Source organism: Maylandia zebra, linkage group LG7 (genome assembly GCF_041146795.1).
Source record: "Maylandia zebra isolate NMK-2024a linkage group LG7, Mzebra_GT3a, whole genome shotgun sequence".
Classification (NCBI taxonomy): Eukaryota; Metazoa; Chordata; class Actinopteri; order Cichliformes; family Cichlidae; genus Maylandia; species Maylandia zebra.
This window is the reverse complement of record NC_135173.1, coordinates 2,340,962-2,368,004: the sequence shown is the minus strand read 5'-3', so window position 1 is coordinate 2,368,004 and position 27,043 is coordinate 2,340,962. Positions and strand designations below refer to the sequence as shown.

The 27,043-nt window shown below is 42.1% G+C and overlaps 1 protein-coding gene across 2 annotated transcripts in view; it reads right to left on the bottom strand.

Moving 5' to 3' along the window:
• Positions 1-27,043, bottom strand: part of LOC101486372 (cadherin 13, H-cadherin (heart)) — a 212,847-nt gene that overhangs the window by 48,890 nt on the left and 136,914 nt on the right. For both annotated transcript variants that reach the window (XM_014410718.3, XM_012923828.5), the window contains exons 5-6: positions 17,840-18,022; positions 17,488-17,741 (exon numbers count right to left, since the gene is read on the bottom strand). In XM_014410718.3, coding sequence (XP_014266204.2) covers positions 17,488-17,741; positions 17,840-18,022 — 437 coding nt within the window. The remainder of the gene's footprint in view (positions 1-17,487; positions 17,742-17,839; positions 18,023-27,043) is intronic.

Sequence of the window (27,043 nt, the reverse complement as noted above, 5' to 3'; positions counted from 1 at the left end):
CATCTCAACAAATTTTGAAGTACTGATCAATTCAGGATTAAAACTATCTGACATTAAAAAAAAAAGGATAATTATTCATTAATCAGTGTTTCACAAAATAGGGAAGTCGATATTTGAGGTAAAACATGTTTCTGCAGAAAACATCTGCTTTCACAAATTTAGATTTTGAGAGTGAAACTGCCAGGAGCATCCGAAGCTGCTGGGATTCATTATACAAACATTATTACAGCCATGAAACGCTGCCTTTAGTTCTGTATCATCCTCAGAACGATCATTCATAATTATAATGAGAATCTCCATATTAATTAACACTTGGAGCCTAAAACTTGATTACTGCAAATTAGTACTTAAAGTGACGGCAGGAAACAGGAGCATCACGGTGGTAGCACTGTTGCCTCACTGCAAGAAGGTCCTGAGTTCAATTCCACCATCAGGCTGCATGTACTCCCACGTTTGCTTCCTGCACAAGTCTGTGCACAATGTGCGAATGGTTTGTGTCTATGTGTTAGCCCTGTCCAGGGTGTACCTGCCTCTTGCCCTAAGACAAGCCTAAGATAGGCTCCAGCGATCCGGAAAGAGGATGGATGGAAACATGTGTGTCTGTATTTCCCACACTGGCATCTCAGGTGATTTTATAATTGTATAATCCACCAGAAGTCTTTCAACTGTCAGGTGACAATGCTAGCCACTAAATTAACAAAGGCAACAACAACAACAACAACAATAATAATAATAATATGCTGAGGAGCTATTTGAAGATAAAAATAAATAAAGCAATGCAGAAAAAAACAAGACAATTTAAAAACTGATAGAACCAGTAAAAACTGGCATGGAATTACGACACATAGGATCAGGAACAAGTGGAGCTTTAACTTAGCTTTAAAACCCTCCACACAGCATGCCTGCCTAATATCTTCAGGGAGGTTGTTCCACAAAAATGGGGCACGAAAGGAAAAAGCACGCTCCCTCATAGTATTTTTTCTCTATACAATTGTTGTGAAAACTCACCACATTTTAGACTAAATGGATGAACTTTAGTGAAATGTTCCTGCAGTCAGATCCAATCGGGTCAAATTTGCCTCACACTGGTTGTAAGGGTTAAAGTCGTTGTTGCATATTCTTCTGTGTTCAGATAATCTATGGACTGTCTTTGAGCAGGTGATGAAAAAAACATGCTAATATGCTCATGCCAGTGTTTATTCAGTCATCTTTTTTCATCCTTACATGGTAATTTGTTTACTTCCTTGAATAATCAAATAAACTACTCACCTGTATCAGAGCGATGCAGGCGTCATTCATATTCAGAGGTCTGAGCTGTTCAAAGACACATAATGAATCGAGGTAGGGGCGGCGGAAAGGCTGGAAGCTAAAATACTGTTTTCCTGATGAAAATGCCCAACAGTAAGAAGAAGATAGCGATGCATAATGAGACACAGATCAGAGTCAAATAACACAATATATGGTTCCCAGGTGATCTCATGGGTCTTTAAAGTATAATGATAAGGCTATGTGAGGAAAAGGGAAATGCATCCAATTTAAATATTTAAACTCTTGCAGGATGTGTGCACGTGGAGAGGAGAGGGTCACGCACCTCTGCTTTACTGGGTCGCTCGATAAACTGACCATTTTGCACTCCTGCGATACTCTGTTAGATTAGATTAGATAGAACTTTATTAATCCCTCGGGTGGGTTCCTCTGTTACGACTCTGACTTCAGCGTTTGCAACCATCACAGCCAATTTTAATTTCTCATGCACAACACACGAGCACAGTTTCAGTTTTGTGCACCGCAACTTAGATGGATGTATAGTAATACACTCGGCTGGCAATGACAGCATTTCACAGTAAACACTATTATGCACTTGTCTCATTCGTTTGTTTCCATCTTCTTCTTCCTGTCTGGACTCTGAGCTGGCACTAACTTTAGCTCACTGTCTTTATCTGTCTCTCTATCATTTTCTTCTTTCTCCTCTGCCAACAAGATCTTCTTCTGATTTGAGTCTAACTTACTGTGAGAATGGAGACGGCACAGAGCCAATGCTAATAGTCTGTTTCTATCTGAGAGCCGCTGAGTGTGTGTGCGAGCGACAGATATGAGAACATCAATCAAGGGAAGCAGTAGAACTAGAGGTTGTTCCGGCTTGCGTTTGGCTACGGCAACTGTACGCTTCATCCAAATCTGCGGTTTTGCAAAGCGAGAGGAGAAGGAAAGAAAAAGGGAAGGTGAGATAAGAAGAGGGATCAAGGATGGCGATAAGACGGGGACACGTGAGACCGAAACTGTGTGTAAGTGCATCAGGAAAACAAATTCTCGCCCTTCTGGATCGCTGGCTCTGTTGCTTCTGCAATGGTGATCTGGGACGAGTCAGACAACTATGGCTATAACCAAAGATCTCAATAAATTCCAATTCAGGTAAGAACTGTGACCCAGCACCACCAGTCTGGCCCCAACCTGTTGGGCTTCTGACACTACCCTGTTGTTGGACCTTCAAATCTTCAGAGACGGCACTAACACGGATTAACCTTCTGTGCTGGTGAGGCATTTAAGCAAAGTTTATACAGACATCACTGTGTATGACATCTGCAGACTTTCTGACCATTTGGGACAAAAACAGAGCAAAAGAATAAAACAAATCTGTGAAAACCAGACTCTGCATTATGCATGGATATACTCTGCCTTGGCCTGAAGTATATGCATGGACTCCAGAGCTCTGTCACATTACTTTATCTGTAAAACCACTAGAAATTTGCATTCCTCCTACAAGCTTTGTTGTATGTAGAGGCCGATTTATGTGAATACTGAATTTCTAACATTCTGATGGGAAAAAAAGTTCGTGTGTAGTTTTCAGTTCAGTTCATTTTTATTTCAAACATATACATTCACCAACATTTCATAACATCATTCCATGCAGTTGTTTTGCCTTGCCTTATATATTATTTGCACTGTTTTAAACTTCACCAGATCCTGGCTTGTGTCTTAATAGAGAGTGCATTTGTGTGAGCCCTATACCCCTCATGATTTATTAATCTAATAGCCCTTTTCTGCATTATGATTATAGTCTGAATATCACTTTTATATGCATTGCAGTTTAGTAACTAACTAACACCTAATCTTGTAGAATACGCTCACTTAGTGCTGTGGTAGTGGATATAACGCCTGGACGATGGATCAGCACAACAGGTATTTATGGTGGGACTCACCTAAATCCCTTTGTGTAAAGCATAAATCCAGTTTGAACACTGTGCTGAAGAGCTGCTTGAAGCTGCTTGAAGCTGTGAGGACAGTTGGGTGAAGGTTTGTCCTGCTTTCATTTGATTTCTCAGGTTACTTTAAAAATGTGGGTACAGGCCATTTAGTCACAAAGCATTACACATCGAGTATTGAACTGACCTGATTTATTGTAAGTGAAACCAGAGTTCAACAAACATTTGCATTACTTTTAATGAGATATATTAAATTTCCTTTTAACATTTCTTTGAGACACAAGGACGGAGCGAGAGAGCGAGAGAGCGAGAGAGGGAATTTGGCTTTGGAGCCATTGTTCTCAAAACATGAGTGATTTCTTTGGGGTCGCCTACAGAGACCTCGGTCAGTCGCTGCGAGCTGGATTTCAACTCTAAACTGAGCTGAGCTGCCCAGTTTTGGCCAACTACTGCTCTAGGCCATGTGAACAAATTACCCATGTCACACCTGTTCATATTTCTGCTCTGTATCAGCACAGTGCAGCGGGTCCATGCAGAGGAAATGAATGTGGCAGGACCAGAGAAAAGCTGGCGTGTGTCGCATCAATCAAACAGATTCAGCTTTGTCTTTGCGTGTGTGAGCAAAGCAACTTGGTGTAAAAGGTGAGAAGGTGTTTCTTTTTAGGATGTGGTGAGAAGTTTCATTGGCAGTCGTGAGAAACCGTCTCGAGTGAAAACATAGAAAGCTACTGCATCGTGGAACATCTGTGAGTATCACCCATTTACTGTTGTGGATATTATTTTTACTTTTACACTAGCAAAAGCTACTGATCACCAGTGTTGGTCAAGTTACTTGAAAAAAGTAATCAGTAACTAATTACTGATTACTTCCCCAAAGAAGTAATCCCATTACTTTACTGATTACTTATTTTCAAAAGTAATTAATTACTTAGTTACTTATTTACTTTTTAAAAACACGATTTACAACCTGAAGAGGTGATAAAGCGATAGATCTTTCAGCCCAATTCTACTTTTTCTGCATAATCCATCATACAAAATGTAATCAAATGGAAAAGTCTCTTTTTTTAACTTGTTTTATCAGTTTTAATCTTTTAACTTTATGCATCAAGCAAAAATTTAATTATCTGCAACATTCTCTGAGTTGAATAAATTAGTTTAACATTTAAACCTATTTTCTGCACATTCCAGCTCATAAAATAAAATATTTTGTGTGTTTACACTCAGTCTTTCAAATAGATGCAAGTAAAACACAGCAGAAAATAAATAAAGTCAAAGACTCAGCGGTCCTGTTGCTCTATTTTCACCTGTAAAGCAGGAGTGGGGCAGGCGGAGGGTTACCCTGGTGCAGGTGTGCCGCGGTCAGTGGAAGAATCCGCGAGTTTCTCTGTGAGTTTCCCATTACGTCGTAGCTACTCGGTGCTTGTTGGAAGTTTAGGGGTTTTTTCGCTGTAAAAAGAAGTTTTCTTCCCACGCACAGCGGACACTAATGTTTTTGTCACTCTTTATGGAATCAAACTCAAAGTAAGGTCAGTACTTCCACGCTTTAAACGCTGCACGCTCATACTCTCTCTGCACTCGATATGTGATCCATTGTTGATCTGCACACAGCTGTTGTCACGAACGTCGCACTCGCTTACGTCACTGTCGTGAGACATTCTCGCAAAAGATCACAGTTTCAGTAACGCAGTAACGCAGCGTTCCTACGGGAAAGTAACGGTAATCTAATTACCGTTTTTGCAATAGTAATCCCTTACTTTACTCGTTACTTGAAAAAAGTAATCGGATTACAGTAACGCGTTACTGCCCATCTCTGCTGATCACCACTGATAAATTAAACGTGTTCGATGGGACAACAACTTGATGAAAGCAGTTCAGCACAGATGGACAAAGAACAAAACAGATCTCATTGTTGAAGTAAACGGAGCCACTCTTCGTCTTTCATTACATGCTTTTTTGCTCTGCCTTTTCCCGGTGCGGCTGCAGATCCAGGAACACTGAATCCTGGCTTAAATCAGACCCAGCAAGTATGTGACTGAATATGAATACTCAGCCTACCTCTGACTTTCCCTTTGCAGAACCAGAAAAGCATCAAAGCTTTTTTTCCAGCCCGCTCACTGCCGTCTGCTGTGAGCCAGGTGAAGTCTCGAGGAGGCTCTGTGCCAGTTCCACTGAACAACTGCAGACGCTCCACAGAGTATACTGAACTATGACCCACTGTGTCGATTTAACAGCAACAGCAGAGTGTGCGCAGAGAGATGGTGGCCTGAAACTCGAAGAATGAACAGTTTGCATTGTCATTATTAAGCAGGAACAGAGCAAAGTGCAAAACACAGCCCAAACCGGTGACGCGCACACATGCGGCCGAACGTACGCATCGAGCAAGAAAATATTATTATCATAATAAGGTGCAAAATAGCAGCTCTTTGCATCAGTTGAAAAGCATAAACCTGTAATTACCAGGAAGAAAAGCAATTTACTCCTGCTTCACACTCTCTGCTTTCTCCTCTTGGCATCTTTTAGGATTGTTTTAATTATTTGCTGCCACACTGAGAGTATGAAAGCCTCTCCCTGCCCCTGATCCTGTTTCTCTCTTTTAACACTCGTTTACTTTACTCAGCTGCAAGAAATGAGAACCAAATTCCAAACAGCTGATTAGCCTGTAATCAGTCCCTTCACATCCCAGGACGCAAGCAAGAGAGAGAGGAAAATGGAGGAGACTGCATGACTCAGCCCGTTTTGCTCAGCAGAGTGACATGAAAATGAAAAACCGGCAGCTTGCATCCTTGAAAATTTTTCTTCAGCCTTAAATCAGCAGAGTAACGGGCTAACCTTACACTGTGGTTGATTTCATTCACTGTGAGCACGACACCGGTTCAGTTTCTTATTACTGAGATTCCCATCCCCTCATTTCGCACCACTTAGATATTTATTTAAGCTGCACACACTCAGACAATTAGACTAGTGGGGAGTACATTTCCAAGCATTTCTATGAGAGGTGCTTTCCTGTTGATTCGTCCTTCCTCTGAGACCCTTACTCCTTCCTCTCCGTGTTCCCGTGGGTGCTTTTAGTCACACCACATGAGAAAGGTTGGTTGTTGTATTGGTTTGCAGGTTAAACTGGGACAGAAATGTTGTCCATCTTAATTAAATTGTCATTTGGCATCAGTGTGTGAGTTTACACACTAACTATCATACTCACACCGACCTGCATATAGAAACATGTCTTCAACCATTTGAGAATTTACAGTAGCTAGGGGCTGTTTCCTAAAGAACACTGGTAGATATGCACTCACCTGCCACTTTATTAGGTACATCTTGTTAGTACTGAGTTTGCCTTGAGAACTGCCTTCATTTATTGGGGCATAAATTCAACAAGGTCAACATTTCTCAGAGGTTTTGGTCCATATTGACATGATGGTGTTACACAGTTGCTTCAGATTTGTTGACTCTACAGCCAAGATGCAAATTTACTGCTCTACCAATGCCAAATGTTTACTATCGATTGGACTGAGATCTGGTGACTGTGGAGACTGTTTGTGTGCAGTGAACTCAGCTCACATCATTTCAAACTGGTTTCTTGAACATGACAGTATGTGACAGCACGTCATCAGAACATGTGTACAATGTGGTCATAAAGGGACTGACAGCAACACTCGGGTAGGCTGTGCTATTTAAAACAGTTGGTACTAAAGGGTCCAATGTGTAGCGAGAAGATTTCCCCCCACACCTGAACCAGCCTGAAGCACTGGTAAAAGGACGGATTCATGCTTTCATGTTGCTCAAATCCCGATCCTCCCATCGGAAAGTCACAGTGCCGAGCCTCATCAGCATCTTCCAGTCTTCTATTGTCCAGTTGGGGTTAGTCAAATGCAAGCTGCTTTTATAGCTGCGTTACGGTTGCCTTCCTATCAGCTTGAACCAGTCTGACTATTCTGTTCTTACATTTTCTCTTGCTGGATACGATGTGGTCGTGTGGGAAGATCCCAGACTAGCCTGTCTGGCACCAAAAGCCATGCCATGCTCAAAGGCACAAAAAACCTTTCATGGCCTTTATGCTCAGTTTGAACTTCAGCAGTTGGTCGTCCCGACCACGTCTACAAGTCGATATGGTTGTGTTGCATTATTTACATTATTAAGCATTCGACTGTAATGCCTGTTTGTTTTTACGAGATCCAAAGAAAGTGAAGACAAGGTGTTACGACTGCTGTCGTAATCTTGTCTCTCGTATGCAAATTTAAGCGTGCAGGTGCTTTTCCATCATAGGTGGATCCAGGAGACGGTTCCTGCGGATTGGCTACCTACCTGGAGACAACATACTTGATGTTTTTGTTAGTTAGGGAGGTAAGCTTCTGTCATTTGGTTTAATTCTTTTTGTAGGTAAGTTTAGATAGGCTCCTTTTGTTTGTTGTTTTGGCATTAGGTCCACCCCGAAGTTATAGCCCGCACCTTCTTTTGTGTTAAATCATCTCATTGTACAGAATTCTTATCAAATTGTATGAACTGTGTGCTGCTTGGACTCGAGGAGGGATCACAATTATGTTATGGTCTGGCCACCCCTACACGAGCCATAATGTTAAAGCGAATTGGTAAATGTTGTCATTTTTATGCTTACCATCTCTACATTGTTTCTCTGTGTTGTCCCCTCCCCAGCCTCTCGAGGTTCTGGGGGGGCTGTCGTGTTTTATCACAAGCACATCCTTGTGAAGGTTTGTTTGATGCTTGATAAGCTTCCTGCCCTTTTTATGGCTTTACTGTGTTGTTTATGGTGAACCAATACAGGAATTGAACCTGTGGGGGAGATTACCCCTTTTATGACCAGGATGTTGTTGTGATCAGGAAGTCACGCGCACACACACACACACACACACACACACACACACACACACACACACACACAGCGCCTTGTCTTTGTAACCAAGGGGGGTTACGAGGGTACTTGCGTGAACCATTGTAAACTATTGTTTCTTGTGAACGTTTTTCAATGAAAGGCAGCGAGAGGAGGCCGTCGTCGGGGTCATTCGTGATGGGCCTCTCTTGCAAGTAAATCGATCGACCGCTGTTGCCTTGCTCTTTTTTGTCATTCATGGGAGTAGGTCTCGGGGTCAGCGGGGTCTAAGTTTAGACCCAACACATAACACAAGGTAACAAAGAACAAATGGGAACAGTATAAAACAATGTATTACATTTAAATATTTGTAATATATAGTATAAAAGAAAATGGATTATTGATCATTGATAGCTTCAAACATTTATGTGCATCAGAACATAAGGAAGAAAAACGGGGATTGTGTGACGTTTTTAAGAAAGCAGCAAATTTGTTTTCACAAGGTTAAAAAAATCATCTCTTGCTGCTCTACACTTATTTCTCTTGACCTCTTCTAACAGTGAACCCACACGCAAAACTCGATACGCTGTAGCGATGACTCAGTTACTGACCGCTAACTGTGCAGTCCTTTGAGGGCTGATTTTTTAATGTATTGAGACGAGGAGAAAGATTGGTTGGAGGCTAAATGCACTGTGTATTATGCGTATTATGACACATTTTGATTCAAACTGTTGGCTACATTGAACTTTGAGATGACTTTTAAAATCAACTAGTAAAAATTCATCAACAGCAAAATTGATTTGCTCTGTACTTTATTTCCCCCTCCGTCCCCATTGCCTTGTACTTTGTGCACTTTGGCACAACCAGAATATTTGATTTACCCGACATACAGGACTGCAAACATTTGCAATGTGGAAATGAGAGAGAGCTGCCCAAAATCACACGAAGTAAAAGAAGTTCTGCATGTAACGTGACACAACTCTTTATACAGACACAAAACTGAAAGAAAACTTTATCCCAGTGAACATCACATTGTTCCATTACTGTAAGCTGCAGAAGCGTTCTGAACCCAAAGACAGACAGATACTCAAGTGTCTGAAAATCAGACCAAACATCAGTCAAAGCAGGATTAAACAGCCAGATGTTATAATTACAGGTCAACAATCTGGCAGTTCATTGGAATTTCTTTGCCTTAAGTGATACAACCATATAAACCTGACAGAAATGTAGCATAGGTATTATTAAGCAGATTTATCTACTAGCTACACGTTTTATTTGTTGCTGTAATCTTTTTCTCAGGTCTTGCCTGTTTTCTTATTCCCATGTTGGTCATCCTGGTGCAGGCAGGGACAATGTCAGGCTGATCTGATCACGATCACTCCATCTGGGGTGGGGCGATCGTGGCTCAAGAGTTGGGCGTTCGCCTTCTAACCGGAAGGTTGCCGGTTTGAGCCCCGGCTCGGACAGTCTCGTCGTTGTGTCCTTGGGCAAGACACTTCACCTACCGCCTACTGGTGTTGGCCAGAAGGGCCGATGGCGTGATATGGCAGCCTGGCTTCTGTCAGTGCGCCCCAGGGCAGCTGTGGCTACAACTGTAGCTGCCTCCACCAGTGTGTGAATGTGTGGATGACTGGGTGTGTAAAGTGCTTTGGGGTCCCTAGGGGGGACTAGTAAAAGCGCTATACAAATACAGGCCATTTACCATTTATTTACCATCTGACCCCGATCAGGCCAGCCTTTTGTGGAATTAAAGAAATTATTTTACAGCTACAATATATCCTGCAGCATTAACATTGCATTAAGATGGTTATTAAACCTGTGGGCTTTACATTAACCTTTTATTACAGGGGCAGCCATAATCATTGTATACACACATTGCATTTTGTGCTTATTAAAGAGTTGAAGCTCAGTCAATTAATTAAAGGTCATAAGCTTCATTCGGCGCCATGTCTGGACGATCTATTGTGTAAGTGACTTAGAGCTATAGAAGGTTAAAACTGCATACACGCTTACAAAACACATATAGCACATATCATCTAGAAACAGGAGCAAAGGCCTGAAACTATTCAGCAACCTGTGTTTGAGTTTGCTTAGTAACAGGTGACAAGTCCCTGGGGACCTTCAGGGCCTGGATTCATCGCCATATTTGGATGAAGATGCTAGGGAGGGGAACTTCTGTGTCTGCATTTATCTCTTAAAACTGATCATTGTCGGTAAAAGATGCAAATAATGTTCTTGGAAAATGCGAGAAGGGGCGTCAAACCCTGACATTATAAAAGCAATTGCTTGTGTATTTTTGGGTGGAGATCTATGCTGATTGTGTGCAGTATTCATCTCCCCGCGCCTCCTCAATATCTTCGAGTTCGGGACACTTTCTAACATCCAGCGCCTCACACTGCTGTCACACTTGTAGTCAGTCTGTCCGTCAGCTGATCTGTCTCACTCTCCTCTCTTGCCTCGGTCCCTCAAAGTTAGACACCAGTTTTCATGCCTGACATTCCAGTATCCCATCCTCTTACTTTTAAGTCCCATCCCTTTTAACTCGTACAGGACCAGAGTGAGAAGCCAAAGCAGACAGGTAGCTGCTGAATAATGGATGATCCGACTGTTTGAAATTCTCCCTGTTTTCAAAAGCAAGAGGAAGAAAACATCTTAAATATTTTGGAGGAGATGGAGAAGTCGTAGCAGAGAGTCGGCCAAGTCTGCAGAACTCTGAACACTGGCTAAACTGGGACACGGGGTGCTACGTGACAACACATTCACAAACACATAAGACATGTTTATTTTTGCAGTCACAGCTATTAAAAGAGCAGACTTTCTATCCAACACTTATTTAATGACTTTCGTTCGAACGCATCTCTATTCTTGTATGTATGTGTGAGCTGGTTAGCAACAGCTCAGCACAAACTCTACAGGCTAGTGCACAAAGTTTTGAAAACGTGGCCCTGAGTGCAGCTCAGCTTCTCTGCTTCCTGTCTCCTTCACCATCAAGCATCAATTACTTCAGTGTAAATAGTTATTCGACAACTGATGAGAGTCTTGTCACCAGAAATGAGACCTAATTAAATTCGCCAAACTTTCTTAATGACACTTCTGATTAGTTGCTCCCCTCTTCACAGCCTACCAGAATAACATCAGAGCAGCACGGCGAGTCAAATCTCAGAGAGGATTTGGAGGATGCAAACTTTCCCATTTAACTTATACCTTGAAGTGCAACATACTTCCTCAATGTCAAGAGCCCACACAACAAGCCGAGCACTTGTGGTTTATGAGAGATAAACTTTTGTCAAAAAAAGTCCAGCTTTTTCTGTCTCCAATCCTCACTGTCACTCTGTCTGATGTGCTTTTCCTTCTCAGCACTTTCATAAAACCATTCTGCTTAACTAAAGCTCTAAACCAGTCAAGAGGGCTAGAGTGCTCCATCTGCAGAAACATGAAACAAATCCGCCAGAGCCTAATGGTTTGGCCTAAATACTGAGCGGGATTAACGTGACTCGTATTTGCTGTAATTGTGTAAGTTACAGGGCCAAGTGAGAGTAGAGACCGCCACAGGTCAGTCTGTACATATGGCACGTGTGCTGCTCTGTTTTTGTCCTGAATACAGTAAAAACAAGACAGTTTTACCTTTAGCACAGTTTTAATTAATTCTGTTGGAAATTTCAGACAAAATTAGTCACATAAGTTGCATCATGTGATTCGTGCAAGAAACGTTTTCTCTTACATCATGAAGAGAAGACAGCTGTTGAGATCGTTAGCTGCTGCGAGGCCTTGAGGGGCCCATCGGAATCTGTGCTACTGTACTTCAAAGGGTTTGTGGTCAAAGTGTAACAGATTTCATTTATTCTTTGCTTAGCGGTTACGCCCACACGGGCAGATAATCTGTTGATGGATTTTCATTAAAACATAGTAAGGGAAGATTTGTAATACATTGGATAATCTGAACCCCTTGATTAACCTTACAGAGCTGATAATAAGAAGCTCCACAGTTCAGCCCTCCCCCATCCTCGATACGTCTGTTCAGACAGAGTCTCGAACCTCTAACTGAAGCAATAATTGTCATCGTTTGAGTGATAAGGCCTATAAATCACACTTCATTAACGTTCATTAATGTGGAGGTAGCAGATCTCAGTTCAGTCATCCTGACCACGTGTGAAAGCGGCATTAAGTACTTTGTGGTAACAAATTACACACAGGCTGTCATTCAGACTCACAAAATGTCAGATTTGTGTTGATGACCAGACTCCCTCAAGTCCTGCCTGGTCACAGAGAAACAGTGAGATTAGCAAAAAAACAAAAACAAGGATTTTCACCTTTATTTAAGTTTGTTGTGCTCACTGAGGAGAAATTTGGTTGATTTTTACTGCAACTCTGATCAATACCGCTCGAGTGTGTCGTTCTTCTTTCATACCAGAAATTAGGCAGTCATTAGCATTACCACTGAAATTTGATTTGGAAATGAGAGCAATCAAAGGCACATCATTTAAAGGAGAAATCTTTTGCTTTTACTTAATAGATGGCATTGGGATTGGACTACTTTGAGGACGTCTTGTTAAAGCAGAAATTCTGTGTACTCTAAAGTACTTCATACACGCGTACTTGGCTGTGTTGTTCCCAGTGAGCGTCTTGACGGTACATTACAAAAACATCTGGCATCATGTTTTAATTTTAGCATGTTTTTCTGAAGTATTGGTTCTTATCATTTTTATTACTCTTAAAAAACACTTTAAACCCACACAAGTGTGTGCAGGTCTCATTTTAAGAACTGGAAGATAAAAATGGAGAAGATGTCAATCAAAAAATGTTTCCACACAGGACTGAGAGGGCGTCTGATCAGTTAAATAAGTGAAGCACCACAGGTTTATCGAAGGCCATCATTTCATAATCAGATGTTTCATATGTAGCACACAAAGTAACAAAATAGAAAAACTTACATCCTAAAAGATGTTTGATTTCTGCTCCCACAGTGGAACACACCAGTAAAATGATGAAGCTATCCACAGTGGGAAATAATTACTATCAAACCTCTTTATTGCACTGATTGCCTGACGTTTCAGAAGAACGTTTTCCTCAACACAAAGGATGAACCAGTGTTGGCTTTGTCATGAATCGCCGTGCGGCAGGCAGGAGTAGGACCCAAAATGCAGGACTCACAGGCACGAGGGGATGAACTCAAAACTCAGCTTTATTTGCCGGCAGAACCAAATATACAAACTTAAACTAAACTGGGAGACCAAACTAAGAACTCACAGAGAGACACAGGGAGATCCACACACGGCATGAGGGACGACGTCACACTGAACAGAGGGAGACGCAGACAGAAATACACAGAGGGTTAACGAGGGAAGTGGGAACACACGGGGAACACAGGTGACACTGATAATCATAACGAGACAGGGCGGGGTGAACTGAACACTGACGGGAGAGGTGAAACAGGAAGTACAGGAGGAGAGAGAGCACGAGTAGAACCCCAACGTAACAGGCAGGGGAGACATGGAATAAACACGAAAGGGGACGAGGGCTCATAAATACATAGAGGGTACACAGGGGGAAGAGAGAGCACGGGGAGAACTTAGACATAATGGGCAGGGGAAGCATGGAATAAAATACAAACATACAAGGAAACTAAGAACGCTGGGCCAACATGGCCCAGGACCATGACAGGCTTAGCAAAGATCCTAATTTAAATTGTACCTTCATATTTCTTTAGTTTATTTAATATTTCCCGTCCCTCCTTCATCACTTTTGATAGACAGGGAGCACAGCAGCAGTTTTGAAAATGCACTAACCCCATCCATCACAGTTTGGCCCCTTCTCAAATCCTTACTCTGCTCCGACTAACACATGCAGCACTGTTGCCTTCACCCTGCACATCTTCACGAGCTCCTCTCATTGGCCCTTGGTATTCTTTTTCTTTATGTTGCTATCACTTGGTATATTTATAGAAAAGCTCAAAGAAAAGCACATGTTATGGTAAAAATGCATCTCTAACTGCATTTTTCCTCTTAAAGGTACAGTGCAAACCCCTAACCAATAATTCTATCTACAGTGGTCACTGTAGGACAAGCATCTCAGCCCACCGTCTGTAGTGCAGGCTGTCAGCCGTGTGAAAGAAGTCCGGTACATGTTGAAGAGTCAGTGAAGCTCACTTCTGTCTGTTGACAGTAATAATAAGGTGAGTTGTTGAGGATATCCTGAGCTCCTCTGCAGGTAAGCGCTGCGTTTTTTGCAGCTGTTACCCAGAATTAGAGAAACTTTCTTTAAATTGGACTGAACATTAACAGCCTCAAGCACTCAGCGAATAAACTCTCATATAAAGTGAGAATGTACGCTGTTTACCTGAGAGAAAGTGTCATTTTTAGGCTAACATTAGCTAACAAAATGTTAGCTTATAACCAGCTATTGTTATTGTCTAGTTAGCTTGATGTCAGCTGTCCAAGAGGGGACAGACATCCAGAAATATAGATTTTTAATGGATTAATTCCAGGTTTATGAGGATTCATGACCTTTAATGTTATCAAAGTGCCACATAGATGGATAGAATAAATGCAGCGTGGTGTTCAGGCATGCATGTGTGCACTGGGCACTGAGTGCTACAGATTCTGACCAGCGAATCAGACGAATTGTGTTCCACGTCAAATGCATTTGACCTACTCAACCCAGGGTGGCACACACACTGGACATACACATAAACACACACACACCTGCACTGTTATGCAGACGCACACAGGGAAGGAGAGAAGAAGCCAAAGAAAGCTCCTGCTTTTTATAATGCCGTTTTATTCTATGCACACCGTTCTGCTCCCACCTCTCCAAATGTCTGTCTTTCACTATGTCCTCAACCTGTCTGCAGGTCACAGTTACGACAACTCAAAGTCAGTGTTACTGCCAAAATGTCAAGAGGGTGAGATGACAATAAACAGAGGGTCCATAAAAATGAATATAAAACGCATGCTGAAAATCAGATGAGCAAAGTGGGATAAAGTTAGAAGATGAAAGATTTATTACATAAAAGATTCAAAGAACATGTAAAAAAAACAAAGAAAAACTGTGAAAAAATAAAAGATCACCAAAAGCTTTTAAATGATCAACATACTATAGCTTATAAGGGACCTATTATAGTGATTTCAGTAATATTATACAGTTATATTCAATTAGAAGATTCACCGGCCCACCGTGTCCCCATTTATCTTAATATCTTGTATCCTAAGATGTAAATAGGCAGAGATATATAGATAAGAAAATATAAGGAAAAGTGCAATATTTCACAGCAGTAGGTGTCGTGATCCTGGGCCATGTTGGCCCAGCATTCTTAGTTTTCTTGTATTTTGTTCTTCATTTAGGTTCCTGGGTTGTTAAGTTGATTTCCCCTCGTGACTTTTACCCCCTGTGTGCCCCTCTGTGGATCTGTGAGCCCTCGTCTCCCCTCCTTGTGTTTCATTCAATGTTTTCCCCAGCCCGTTATGTCCGTGCTCTCTCTCCTCCTGTCTGCACCTCTGTGTACTTCCTGTTTTACTTTGACAGTCTCTCGTCAGTATGCGTCATGTTGTGTCACTCCTGCCTGTCTCGTTACGATTATCTGTGTCAGCTGTGTTCCCCGTGTGCTCCCACTGCCCTCGTTAACCCTCTGTGCATTTAGGTCCGCGTCTCCTTCATGACTGTGTGTGAGTCTCCCTGTGTTTCCTGGTGAGCGTTATATTTAGTTTTCTATAACTTGTGAGCTGTTTTTCCAGCAATAGAGCTGTGCTTTTTGAGTTTATCCCCCGTGAGTTTGCGTTTGGGTCCAATTCCTGCCTGCCACACAAAACAGACGTTCTCTATCCTGAGTCAAACAGGAAGTAGCCCAGCTGTGCTGTAGTTTAATGAGAACATGCTGGAGAATCTCAAGGCTTGCGTCAACACATTTTTCTCTTGGAGGAACAGATAATGTGGTAACCAGGTTACCGAAGACCAACAGCTGCAGACACGATGCAGTCGAAATGTAACGTGAAATGACAAAAATACCAGTAAAGCTGCTGAATATTGTTTTAATGCTGAGACCACCCTCACTCTGACACAGTTTGATATATTTAGTCAGTCCCAGGCTTTATGCTTAACTCTGTTATCACATTACTTTAGCTTCCCACGTATACCTGTGATGGACTCAGACAGGGACTCGAGTCTGATGGTCTGGATGCTCCACAGTGAGGTTTGGATGGCTTTCCCATGATCCCCAAACTTTACATGTCGGGCCATCGCCAACATTTTGATCTGTCTAATAATGTTGTTTGTCACCAAATACTGCCAAGCTCACGGTCTGTCAGCCTCAAACAGATCATTATCCTTGTTAAAGAGCACTGTGCTGCACAGATGGGTGCTTTGACTTTGACAAGTATTTGTCTTGGATTCCAGCTTTTGTTGTTTTCTTTCTACATTTTACTTCAACTTTTGTTTCTTTTGCTATGAAGAGTTTATTTTAAAGCTTACACAGCGTCTATTTAAAGAGTAAAGAGATGTACAGAGAAAACAAACAAACTTCATATTCCTTGTAAAAACCCACCAATGACCTCCCTGGTACTTCTAAAGCTGTCATTTGGGGCTAGTTTGTATTATCCAATATTTCTAATATTTATAGGATCATAGAGGTGGCGTGTGATGTCAGGCAAGCAGCTATCAAAGCTTTATTGGTAGAGGTCCTGACTCTATCACGCTATCCAATAATAAATCCATGTTTTGTAGCATTTAACACGGCCACAGCGAATACGTTTTACTGCACATAAAGCAGTATCAATAATTTGGGCAGTAAAGTCATGATCTGATGAGTTTTATTGCCCTCGGTCTATAATAGCCCCATGTGTTTACTTATATATGACATGCAGCTGCAAAGGTGCAGAAACACGAGTCGAAATTAGGCCTGAAAGGCAATAAATGCAGCGATGACTTTTTATCTTGTAAAATGTAAGTACAGAGCAAACTATGGGACTCCCTCTGGCAGCAAGAGGAATAATTTTTATTGTGGCACACGGTGCAACTAATAGCCTTGCAGTTATGATGATGGTGATATTTGAGGGCTTCTTCGGTAACAGAGTTAAAGTTAATGAGCTGTCTGATTCTGGGACTTTTCACTTGACTGGGGAGAACAGTTTGGCCTGTGCCAATAAAGTGCACATTATCCGGGCAGTATATCTGTTTACGCAGACAAATAAAACGAACTAACCGGGAACGCTGGGAAGATCGGACGTATTTGGCGATACAAAGATGGGATCGCGACGGCTCAGGCAGACGGGTGAGGACTGACGGAGTGAGATGTCAAAGCAGCTGGAAGGTGATGATCTACGGGCTGAAACTGCGAATTACTATTTCCCTGCCAGATCACCTCACTTGCATCATTTATTCTACCCAAGATGATCCACAGTTTGCAGCTGTGTCTCTTTTTGACTTTGTTGCACTTTTACCACAAAAGTGTGTCTAAAAACTGCTTACCTAATACTCTGTTTCTCTAATATATCCGGATCTGTAGCATTAAGTGATGCCACAAAGCTTCCCACAGGGATGTTTTCCATCCTGGTGACTATTAGGGGGTCTGGGAAGAACACAGGGCCCTCGTTGATGTCCTCGACTCTGACGTGGACGGTGGCTGTGGAGCTCGGGCCATATCCAACATCGGGAACCAGAGGATCCTCGTTCTCCACTTTGATGAGCAGGCTGAGGAATTCAGACGCCTCATAGTTCAGTGGCTAAGAGGAGACAACGATTAGAAATGTAAGACTTATATTATTATATTATCTACGAGAATATATGAACGTATCCAAATGTTTCTTACAGAGTGCTTTACCTTGACAACCGACAGCATCCCCTCATTGTTGTCCGGGTTGGTCTGAATCTCAAAGCTCTGCGTCGGGTCTCCACTGATTATAGAGTACATGGCTCTCCACGCTGCTGTGGCCGGATCGTCTCTGTCATCTACCGTCAGGTTGACCACAACGCCCGTTGAGCCCTCATACACGTGAGCTTCAAACTGTGAGGGGAGACAGAAACAAGTGGAGATTACTGAGAGGCCGGCCGAGGAGACCCGAATCTAGAAAATATAACAGAACAAATCAGCGCGATTCCAGAGACGAAGGCGTAGATTCATGTAACTGTAAAGGCTTCAAAGACTGAATGTGAAATGAATTTCAGAGGCAGCGCTATTGCATACTGAGCCAACAGGTACAAATTTACTTTAGGTGGACTACATTAGGGCAAATTAACATCCTCGAGTTGATACAGTTTCTAATTTGAGTAAAAAAAGCGCTTATTCCATATTTGCACACAAGGAAATCATAAAAAAGATGTTTCTGCAGAGTTTTACATTTTGCATTCCTGCACAGTCCAGTAGACAAATTTATATTGCATGATGTTAAAGGTTGGACTGCAGGCAGCAGTATGGAGCACATGCATCTGAGTTTACTTTCCTGTGTGCAAAATGTGTGGTACCTCGCTGCTTGCAGAACTATGTTTACATTACTCTGTATGAATCTATATTGCCCGTGCAACACTAAAATCAATTTGTCTACGCAGTTATATATTTGAAAAAATGGCAGAACAGAAAAGAAGAGCATGTGATTAAGAGTTAATAGAACAGATGAGGAGATTCTACGCGGTCACGTCGGGGACACAAATGCATGCACAGCACACGCAACACAATAAACACCATTTATGTCTCCAGAGCCGATTCCCCACAGCGCATCTCATTTATTTTTGCGGTGTCAGTCACTCCCTGCCTCACGGCTCAATGTTGGCAGCAGGCCTCAATCAGATTCTTATTGATGCTGCCAGGAGGGCTTCCTGCTAAAGACTGCATTGTGATCAGGGTTACCCTTGAAGAAGTGCTGGGCAGGCAGGCAGTTCTGCCAGTGTGCGTGCGTGTGTGTGTGTGTGTGTGTGTGTGCGTGCGTGTGTGCGTGTGTGTGCGTGCGTGCGTGTGTGTGTGTGTGTGTGTGCGTGCGTGTGTCGGGATCATTATTGTGTCAGAGCTCACACTGTAATCTTTCAGACACAGAACACTCTGTTTAAGGATAGTTCTGGTCCAGCCTAGATTACTGTGTCTCTTGTCAGCCCGTGGTATTGTTGTTTCACAGATTACCCTCTTACTGCCTTATACTGCAGGGCTCCGTGCATTTATCTGAAGAGAGACCAACATTGATTTTTTCTCTTTCCTTTCTTTTCTCCCTTTTTATTCATCCAAAGCCTGTTTAAAAAAAACACTGTGAAGCATTCACAGTCATTTAGGGCACACAGAAGCGAAACACAGTGTTCTTAAGAATGTGAATTCTCACACGTGTACTCTTGGTCCTTTTGTCCCGCGAGCCAACAGCTGCTACAAAGGCAAATAGGAGAGAGTTGTCGGCATAAAAGGCCCGATTCTCACTCGTAAACAAGCGAGGGATGGTGGAATTTAAATTGCTTTAGCTTTACTGGGAAATCCTGAGGCGGTGTAAGCAGTTTCACAAAATCTTGACCTGAAATACACAAGGCACCGTGATCAGAAACAACTGCTTGTTATTCGCGTGGCCGTCATCCACGTCTAGATTTAGGACGGCAGAGACACACTCGGAAGCTCACACACCGACAATAGCCAGTCAGACGGGGTTTAATCATGTGAGGCAGTCATGCGGTTTGGAGAAACGTTATTCTGTGTGATGTGGACACTGAGCCGTGGCCTTACCACTGAAAAAAGTCCAGTTCCTACTGGAGCACAAAACAACCAAGAGTATAAGGAAATGACTAACTACTGGGCAGAACACCTGGCCTCAACTAACTTAAACACACTGAGAAAGATCAGGGGGCGCAATGACAACAGCAGTCAGAGTGCATCGCAGTCAAGTTTGTTTTTATCTGTAGCATCTGAGACTCCCACACCCACACACAGATCCAATTAGAGCAGCGGCTCTGAGAACAAAAGACGACCTGGACACACATGCACGCCGAGACTTAATAAGCAACACGCAGGAAAACACACACCTTCAAACATGCAGATAGAGGCAAAGATAGACAACCAGTCAGTGTTGGCAGTGACCATAAATCAGAGCCCTTCACTTCAGACATTTAAGAGTCCAAGAAAAAAAGAAGCTGCCATTGATTTTCTGCTTCCCATCTCTTTTTATGTCTGACTTTCCAATAATCTGGCCCATGAATCTTCTAGGTAATGCCATGCTGTCAGAAGATAATTGGGTGATAGTCATTTGAGGCACAACAGCATAAGAAGAAAAAATAAACAAATTGATATCGTCAAGTTTCAGCTGACAGTTTCAGCGCCGTCATCCTGATGACTGCGATGCCAGCTTTTGTTTACATCCGTCGTTATTTTCCTTTTAAAGTACAATTATCGCTGTACTGGTGTCTTTGGTCTTGTATGACAGAGTAAACTTTGCAAACAGAAGAAGCACGTATTGTGACTGCTCTTGGTTTGCCTGATGGCTGAATTAAGTAGGGCCTGTACTTTATTTGAACTATTTGCAGAGCAAACTGAACATGCCAATGTGCCATAGATCATGGCGTTTAAGCGGAACATTGTACCTCAGGATGCTAAAAAGGAGGAAAAAAGATGCACCTTGTCAAAATGCTGTGAACATTTGTTTAACACGTTGTTTTACGGTCAAATATCTGCAAAACTAAACACTGTTCATCATTAAATTAATGTTTTTCTTTCAACTTCATTTCAAGAGCACGTCTAACCTCGTGCAGCAAACATCTCCAAGCCAAAGCCAAACAGCTGGTTGATTTATGGAACCACAAAACCTTCATCTCAGCATTGTCAACAACATTCATTCCACCTCTTCTCCAACAGATGGATGTGCAAGAGAAACCCTAACTTCTGGCAAAACGCCTGAGACAGAGTATGTGAAGCCTTGGAAAAGTATGCACATCTGTCAGCTTTACCAAGTAACATTAAATGCGCTCTGCCTCATTAACACCAGTACAGAGAAAGCCTCCTTTTTCTTATACTGCCTTTAATTTGTCTTTCATTGGCAGCTGGCAGTTTTTGCCTGTTTCAAACCAGTAACCCTGCCCTCGTGCAGATCTATGGTGCTAACACATCAGGACCAAAAACAGTAGAAATATGTAAACATGTGTCTGCACTAGGGCTGCCACGATTAGTTGACTAGTCACGATTACGTCGACTATCAAAATCGTCGACGACTAATTTAATAGTCGACGCGTCGTTTGAAGCTTTGTAAGATCCAAAAGACGCAGGAATAATAGCAGGATTTAAGAGTGTAATAACGGACTGAAACAGAAGATGGCAGCACTGCATGTACAAGGATGCCAGCTGCCGTTAAACCCCGAAGAAGAAGAAGCAGCTGTGTCCCAGAATTCATAGCGCGGCCCAGCTCAGTTTCCAACAATGGCGGCAGCTAGTTAGTTTTAATATTACTCTTATTATTCTTTCTGGGTCACAAAATAAACGTTTAACATATTTTCAGGCGAGAATGTAGCTGTGTAAACCTCAAATATCTGCTCAGTTTATCAGGACACCACATATTTTCAAAAGCGCTCTGACGTTTTCGGAGACGTCTGTTACCCACTAGCTCGTTAGCGAGCCGGGGGCTAGGCTAACTAGAGCCGTGAGAACACCGGACTCCCCGCAAATCGTCTTCAAACCCACCGCCGCCTTTCGCTACTCAGGTTAAACATGATATATGAGTCACTTAGATAACTTAAACATGTTATTGTTTGGCTGTTTTCAGTATTTTATTTGTTCCTGAGTAAATCGGCTGAGTTTATTAAACTCCACTAAAACAATCTGCACATTTAATTAAAATTTAATAAACTATCATCTTGTCTTTATTTTTAGTTAGCACAGACCTTAAAAACTTAAAGCTGTAAGCTAATGATAGTTATATAAGAGCAGATGCTGCTGGTGCAATAAGCTGTACGTTTTACGTTCAGTGGATGATGATCTGATTAGTCGACTAATCGCAAAAATAATCGGTGACTAGTCGACTATCAAAATAATCGTTTGTGGCAGCCCTAGTCTGCACTGAGTGCAATACTGTAAACCATTACCTATATCAATATTATTGATCCATCTTTGCTGTCCTCTAACAGAGAAATACAAGAAGAAATGTGCGCGATTCCAGTTAACCATATATTTAAGACTGCAGCATGTACAATCACACACAAACAGACATGACTGAAGATCAGCTTACATTGTTCCTGGATGTCTGTCACAAAGTGTTATGAATACAGATGGCAGTTGTGGCTACACTGACAGGCAGCTGAGCAGCTGTTCGTTTGTCCTAATGGAAAGTACTTTGTGACACGTCCCTGCTGCCCCAAAGATTTTCTCTGACATGCAGCACACATAACAGCAGCCCATCACATTAAATCTCTCAAGACGAGACTATTTTGCCTCTGAGAAGCATTTGCTTCATTGCCACGACACGGCAGGGAGACACTGCGACACAGCCGTTTGATGTTTGCCTTTTTGATAAGTTAGTTAGTGGGTTTTTCTTTTTACTGGACAGTTTCTTAGACCATCTGAAAGAAAAATATATGACTCAGAGAAATCCAAAAATCATGAACATTTTCAGGACTTTTCAGTTGATTAAGGATGAAGCCATCTCATTACTTTCGCCCCTTGGTGGCTCTATAAAACATAGAGGTTAGAAAGAAACCTCAGTTAGACAAGAATCACACATATTTTGCTTTTCCTTTATCAGCTTTTGAAAGCAGCTTAGCTCTCAGCAGAACGAGGTGTAGACATTGCAAATATTTGCAACAAGCTACCATTGTGCATGTGATTGCTCATCTTCTCACACAATCCCACACCCAGGCATGGAATACTTTTCCGTCTAGCCTCTCCACTTGCTTTTTACACTGCTCACAGCTTTAATCCTGCATACAGTAAGTGTGCCTGGGGAGTTAATGAGCTTACCTGTGTCTTTATTAAATTTCTACAGCTTGTGTGCAGGCTGCTTCCAGAGATAGATTTTTGATGAATCTGACATTTAGCAAAGCAGCTTTTCAGATTCTCTATTTGTCAATTAAGCTAGTTAACGAAAATATTCCAGGATACAGGCAGGCATTAAAAACCCATATGCCTCAGAAGCAAGGTCAGCCATTCAAGTGTAGCAACTGATGTATGATTGAGCGCCGGCTCGTCCATCTGGAATGGCCCGAAGACTGAGAAGTTTTTAACTTTCTGACAACAATCTGACAGTTCCAACTTTGTGCTGCAGTTCACTTGTGTGCTCTCCTGTAAAACCTCCATAGTTCAATTTAGCACTTTGCAGCTAAATCAGTTTCTAGAGTCCCTGTGCAATTGAGATAAAAAAAAAAAACTGCTTTAATAAAGTAACGCCTGGCTTTTTCTTCAGTGGGAAAGACTACAATTTGCTTTTATTCCCAGGTCAAATGACTCTGCACTAGTCTTTATCAGCCCAGCCTCTGATTGGCTGTGATGGAAACAGGACATCACTGTCGACATGCTCATTTTCAGCTTAGTCAGGACGCAACAAGATGATTATCAGAGAACAACACAGATGTTTTACATGAGTTTGCAGATAATTTTTTTTAATTGGTATTTTGCAAAATTACAAAATATGCTAAAGAGAAGCTTATTGTTTATTTGGTCTCTGCATAATAGCCTATAGCTTTTCCAGCCAGTTTCCTGTCTGCAAGCTTAGTAACACATTTTTATTTAAGAAAGCGCTTTTCAAAACACTCAAGGACACTGTACACAAGCAATAACAACAACAGACGTAACAATTTACAAAATAATAAGGATAAAACATAGAGCAACTAAATAAATTAAAGTAGCAGGATGGAAAAGTTTATGTGGAGTAGGCTAGTGTGAACAGGTGAGTTTTGAGTCTGGACTTAAAAAGAGGAAGGAAAGGGATGTTTCTTATCTCAGAGGAAGACGGGGGCAGAGCAGCAGAAAGCCCGAGCCTGAGGTCCATAGAAGTGAATCAGCAAATTCCAAACAGCAGCAGTTGCAGGAAAGGTTCAAGATTACATAAAGTTTAAATCATTTATTGCTTTTTATGGACAGAATCATGATTGCAGAGTACTTCCAGTTACTTAAGAAAACAGATTCATAAAAAGCAGAAGTTTTGTTTTTTCCCTTTATGCATTGATGCAATAAACTCGTCCAAAAACAGTCATTTTGCAGCTCTTTTTTGGTAAATCAGGCAACTGCTGAACCTGAGAGGACGACCTACTTTGATACATAAAAACATGGGCATATTTTTTAAAAACTGGACCTGAGCTGAAAATAGTTTTTCCCTTTAAAATATAATTGATTACATGCAATCTATTAACAGCCACCCTTTTCTGCAGAAGACAAAACTGAAGACAAAATCCAACATGCAGTTTTGGTTCCTGCACTGATGGTTTCAAAGAATGAGTTCATGTTTCATCAGAGTCGAGAATCAAACATTAGATTCATCGTCGGTGAACTTTGAATAGGCTGCTTTCCAACTTTAGGCCTACAAACTCTGGGGTCCCCTGGGCAGGGACAGCAGCGTTTTGTTTTTAGCAGAAATATGAAATCACTTCTTTATCAGGCGCTGCTATTCTGGATGAATCACTCGAGATAATTATGTTTCATCAATAGAAAAAAAGAAAAGAAACACGATCACTCAGATCAGCCTTCTATTGAGCCTCCAAGTGAAGCCAAAGAATGGCAGTAAAATACTCCAACCATATAAAGAAAGCCGCAGAAGACAAAGGCTCAAGTTTTTCTATGAATTTCTCACCCAAGATGTTAATCTAACCTGATCCATTCACGCTGCTTTCTGTCTAACAACTGCACGAGGACACTCACAAATACACGTGTACTATATTCCCTTGAAATATGCCTCCGACTTGTCATACGGCACACCGATCCAGTCCCATTTCAGGCCAGCTACGCCTCAGCATCACCCAGAGTAAAGTGCTGTGTGTAGCTCAGAGCCAGTGAAGCAATCATGCAAGGCTTTCAGCTAATCCATGACACCTGTTAGCCATCCCCCAAGACAGAACAACACTGACGTGGCCCTGCCGCACTACGCCTGGTGCTGTGCTCATCACCACAAATGTCTTTATCAGCGGGACAGACGGATTGCAGGTGAGCATATTCTCGTGGTCATCGCAAAGCGGAGAGCGGGGAAAAAGTGAAAGGATGGAAGAAGGGAAGTAAACAGAAAGACAGGCAGGCAAAGAGAGTGCAAAATTGAGTGAGGGGGAAAATAAATCTGGGCAATGGCTGTCAGGAGCGTGAGTGACAGGAGAGATAAGGTCCATCACAGTGTCGGTATGAGGAGCAGGAGGGGAATAGGACCAGTCAGACATGGTGCAGAATTAACAGAGCTGCTGAAGAGTGGAGGGGAGACAAGTAATGCAAGTGTAGAAGGAACAGAGTGGAGGAGAGATCGGGATACTGGTGCAGGAGGATGAACCAAATAACAGGGCAGGGCAAAAGGTGCACGACTACATCAGCGTCTGCTCTAATGCAACATCAGCTGTGAAAGGTTTAACAGTACTGTTATTAAGACAGAGGAATATCAAGTTCAGCATAGCAGAAAGTCTCAGAGACTTTGAGTAAATGCATATAGATAATAAAAATCCAGCTGCGACCGGGAGATAAAATTCATCAGGAGAAATATCCATCTTCGTGACAGGAGCACGCACGTCGAGCCTTTCAGACGACAGAGCTAAGGGTTACTACATAATTTTGTCTTCTTGTTTCTTCTCCTCATAAAAATCGGATTAGACCCTCACTATAAAATTAATCAGGCCAGAGCACATTCCCCTACAGAAGGAGCTTCAGTAGGAAAATGTAATAAATTTCCTAGTGAGGAATACCTCAGCTTCCGATTTTAAAAATGGCAGATTGATTATACGGAATCATCCATCCTTAAAAAGAACTTACTAAGGAGAAAAGTAACGGCGGTTTGGCAGCTAATTCTGCCATTTTTCATAAAGAAGGTTTTAAGCATTCTCTCCATGTTCATATTTCAGCGTTGCACCAGTGACTCTTCAGGCAGGTTGTATTGCAACATTAAGGATCACTTATCTGTTAACTATAAGCTGCTTCTTACCCCTGAAAATGAATCTCATTCATTTTTAACGGGGCAGGGAGTGCAACCTCAGATTCTTTAGTTTTGTTGTTAATATTTTAAAGCACTAATCACAAAAAGTTCAGAAGAAAAGAAACGTGGAAGTTACATTTTGACTTATGATCGATGCTATCAGTACTCTCGTTTGACTGAAACCATACATAAAGATCTGTGAGTCCACCCCTGTCTTACTAGCGTGCAGCAGGGCAGCAGATAACAAAAGAGAACCAAAATGAACAGACATACTCCCTAGGGGTGCAACGATACTCGTATCGATATTGAACCGTTCGATACAGAGCTTTCGGTTCGGTACGCATATGTATCGAACAATACAACATTTGTAATTTATTTTATCAACTTTCCTTCTGACGATGCTGTCTGTGTTGAGCGCTCAGTGGATCTGTGCTCGACAGTGCAGCCTAGGCGGAGTAGTCGAACGCAGATTCACTGAGCGCAGCGCAAGCTAGCAGACAGAAGCTAAGCTCTCCTTGCAACATGGCAAATTGAACCTCCCCCACCCTCATTCAGATCTGGCGTTTGGAATTATTTTGGTTTTCATGTGACGTATGACCCTGAAGGTAAGCGAGTCATGGACTAAAGTAAAACAGTATGTTGGATGTGCCACGCAATGCTCAATTACATGGGTGGGAACTAGTGCGTTAGCGCAGTTAGCTCGTTAACGGAGATTTGCCGTGTTGTGGCGTTAACGTCATTTCAGATTAACGCTGACAGCACTAGTGGGAACACAACGAGTATGACTGCACATTTACTCCGACATCATCCTAGTGCAAAGACAAGTGGAAGCAGACAAAAACAACAAGCACGCATGCTACAAACTTTACCCGAGTCATTTAGACAGCCGTTAGCACAGGATTCTCCTTATGGGGACCTGATATGTTTAATATGCTGCTGAGAATATAGCCCAGAAGAAGCGTATAGTAGAGCTTTTATTT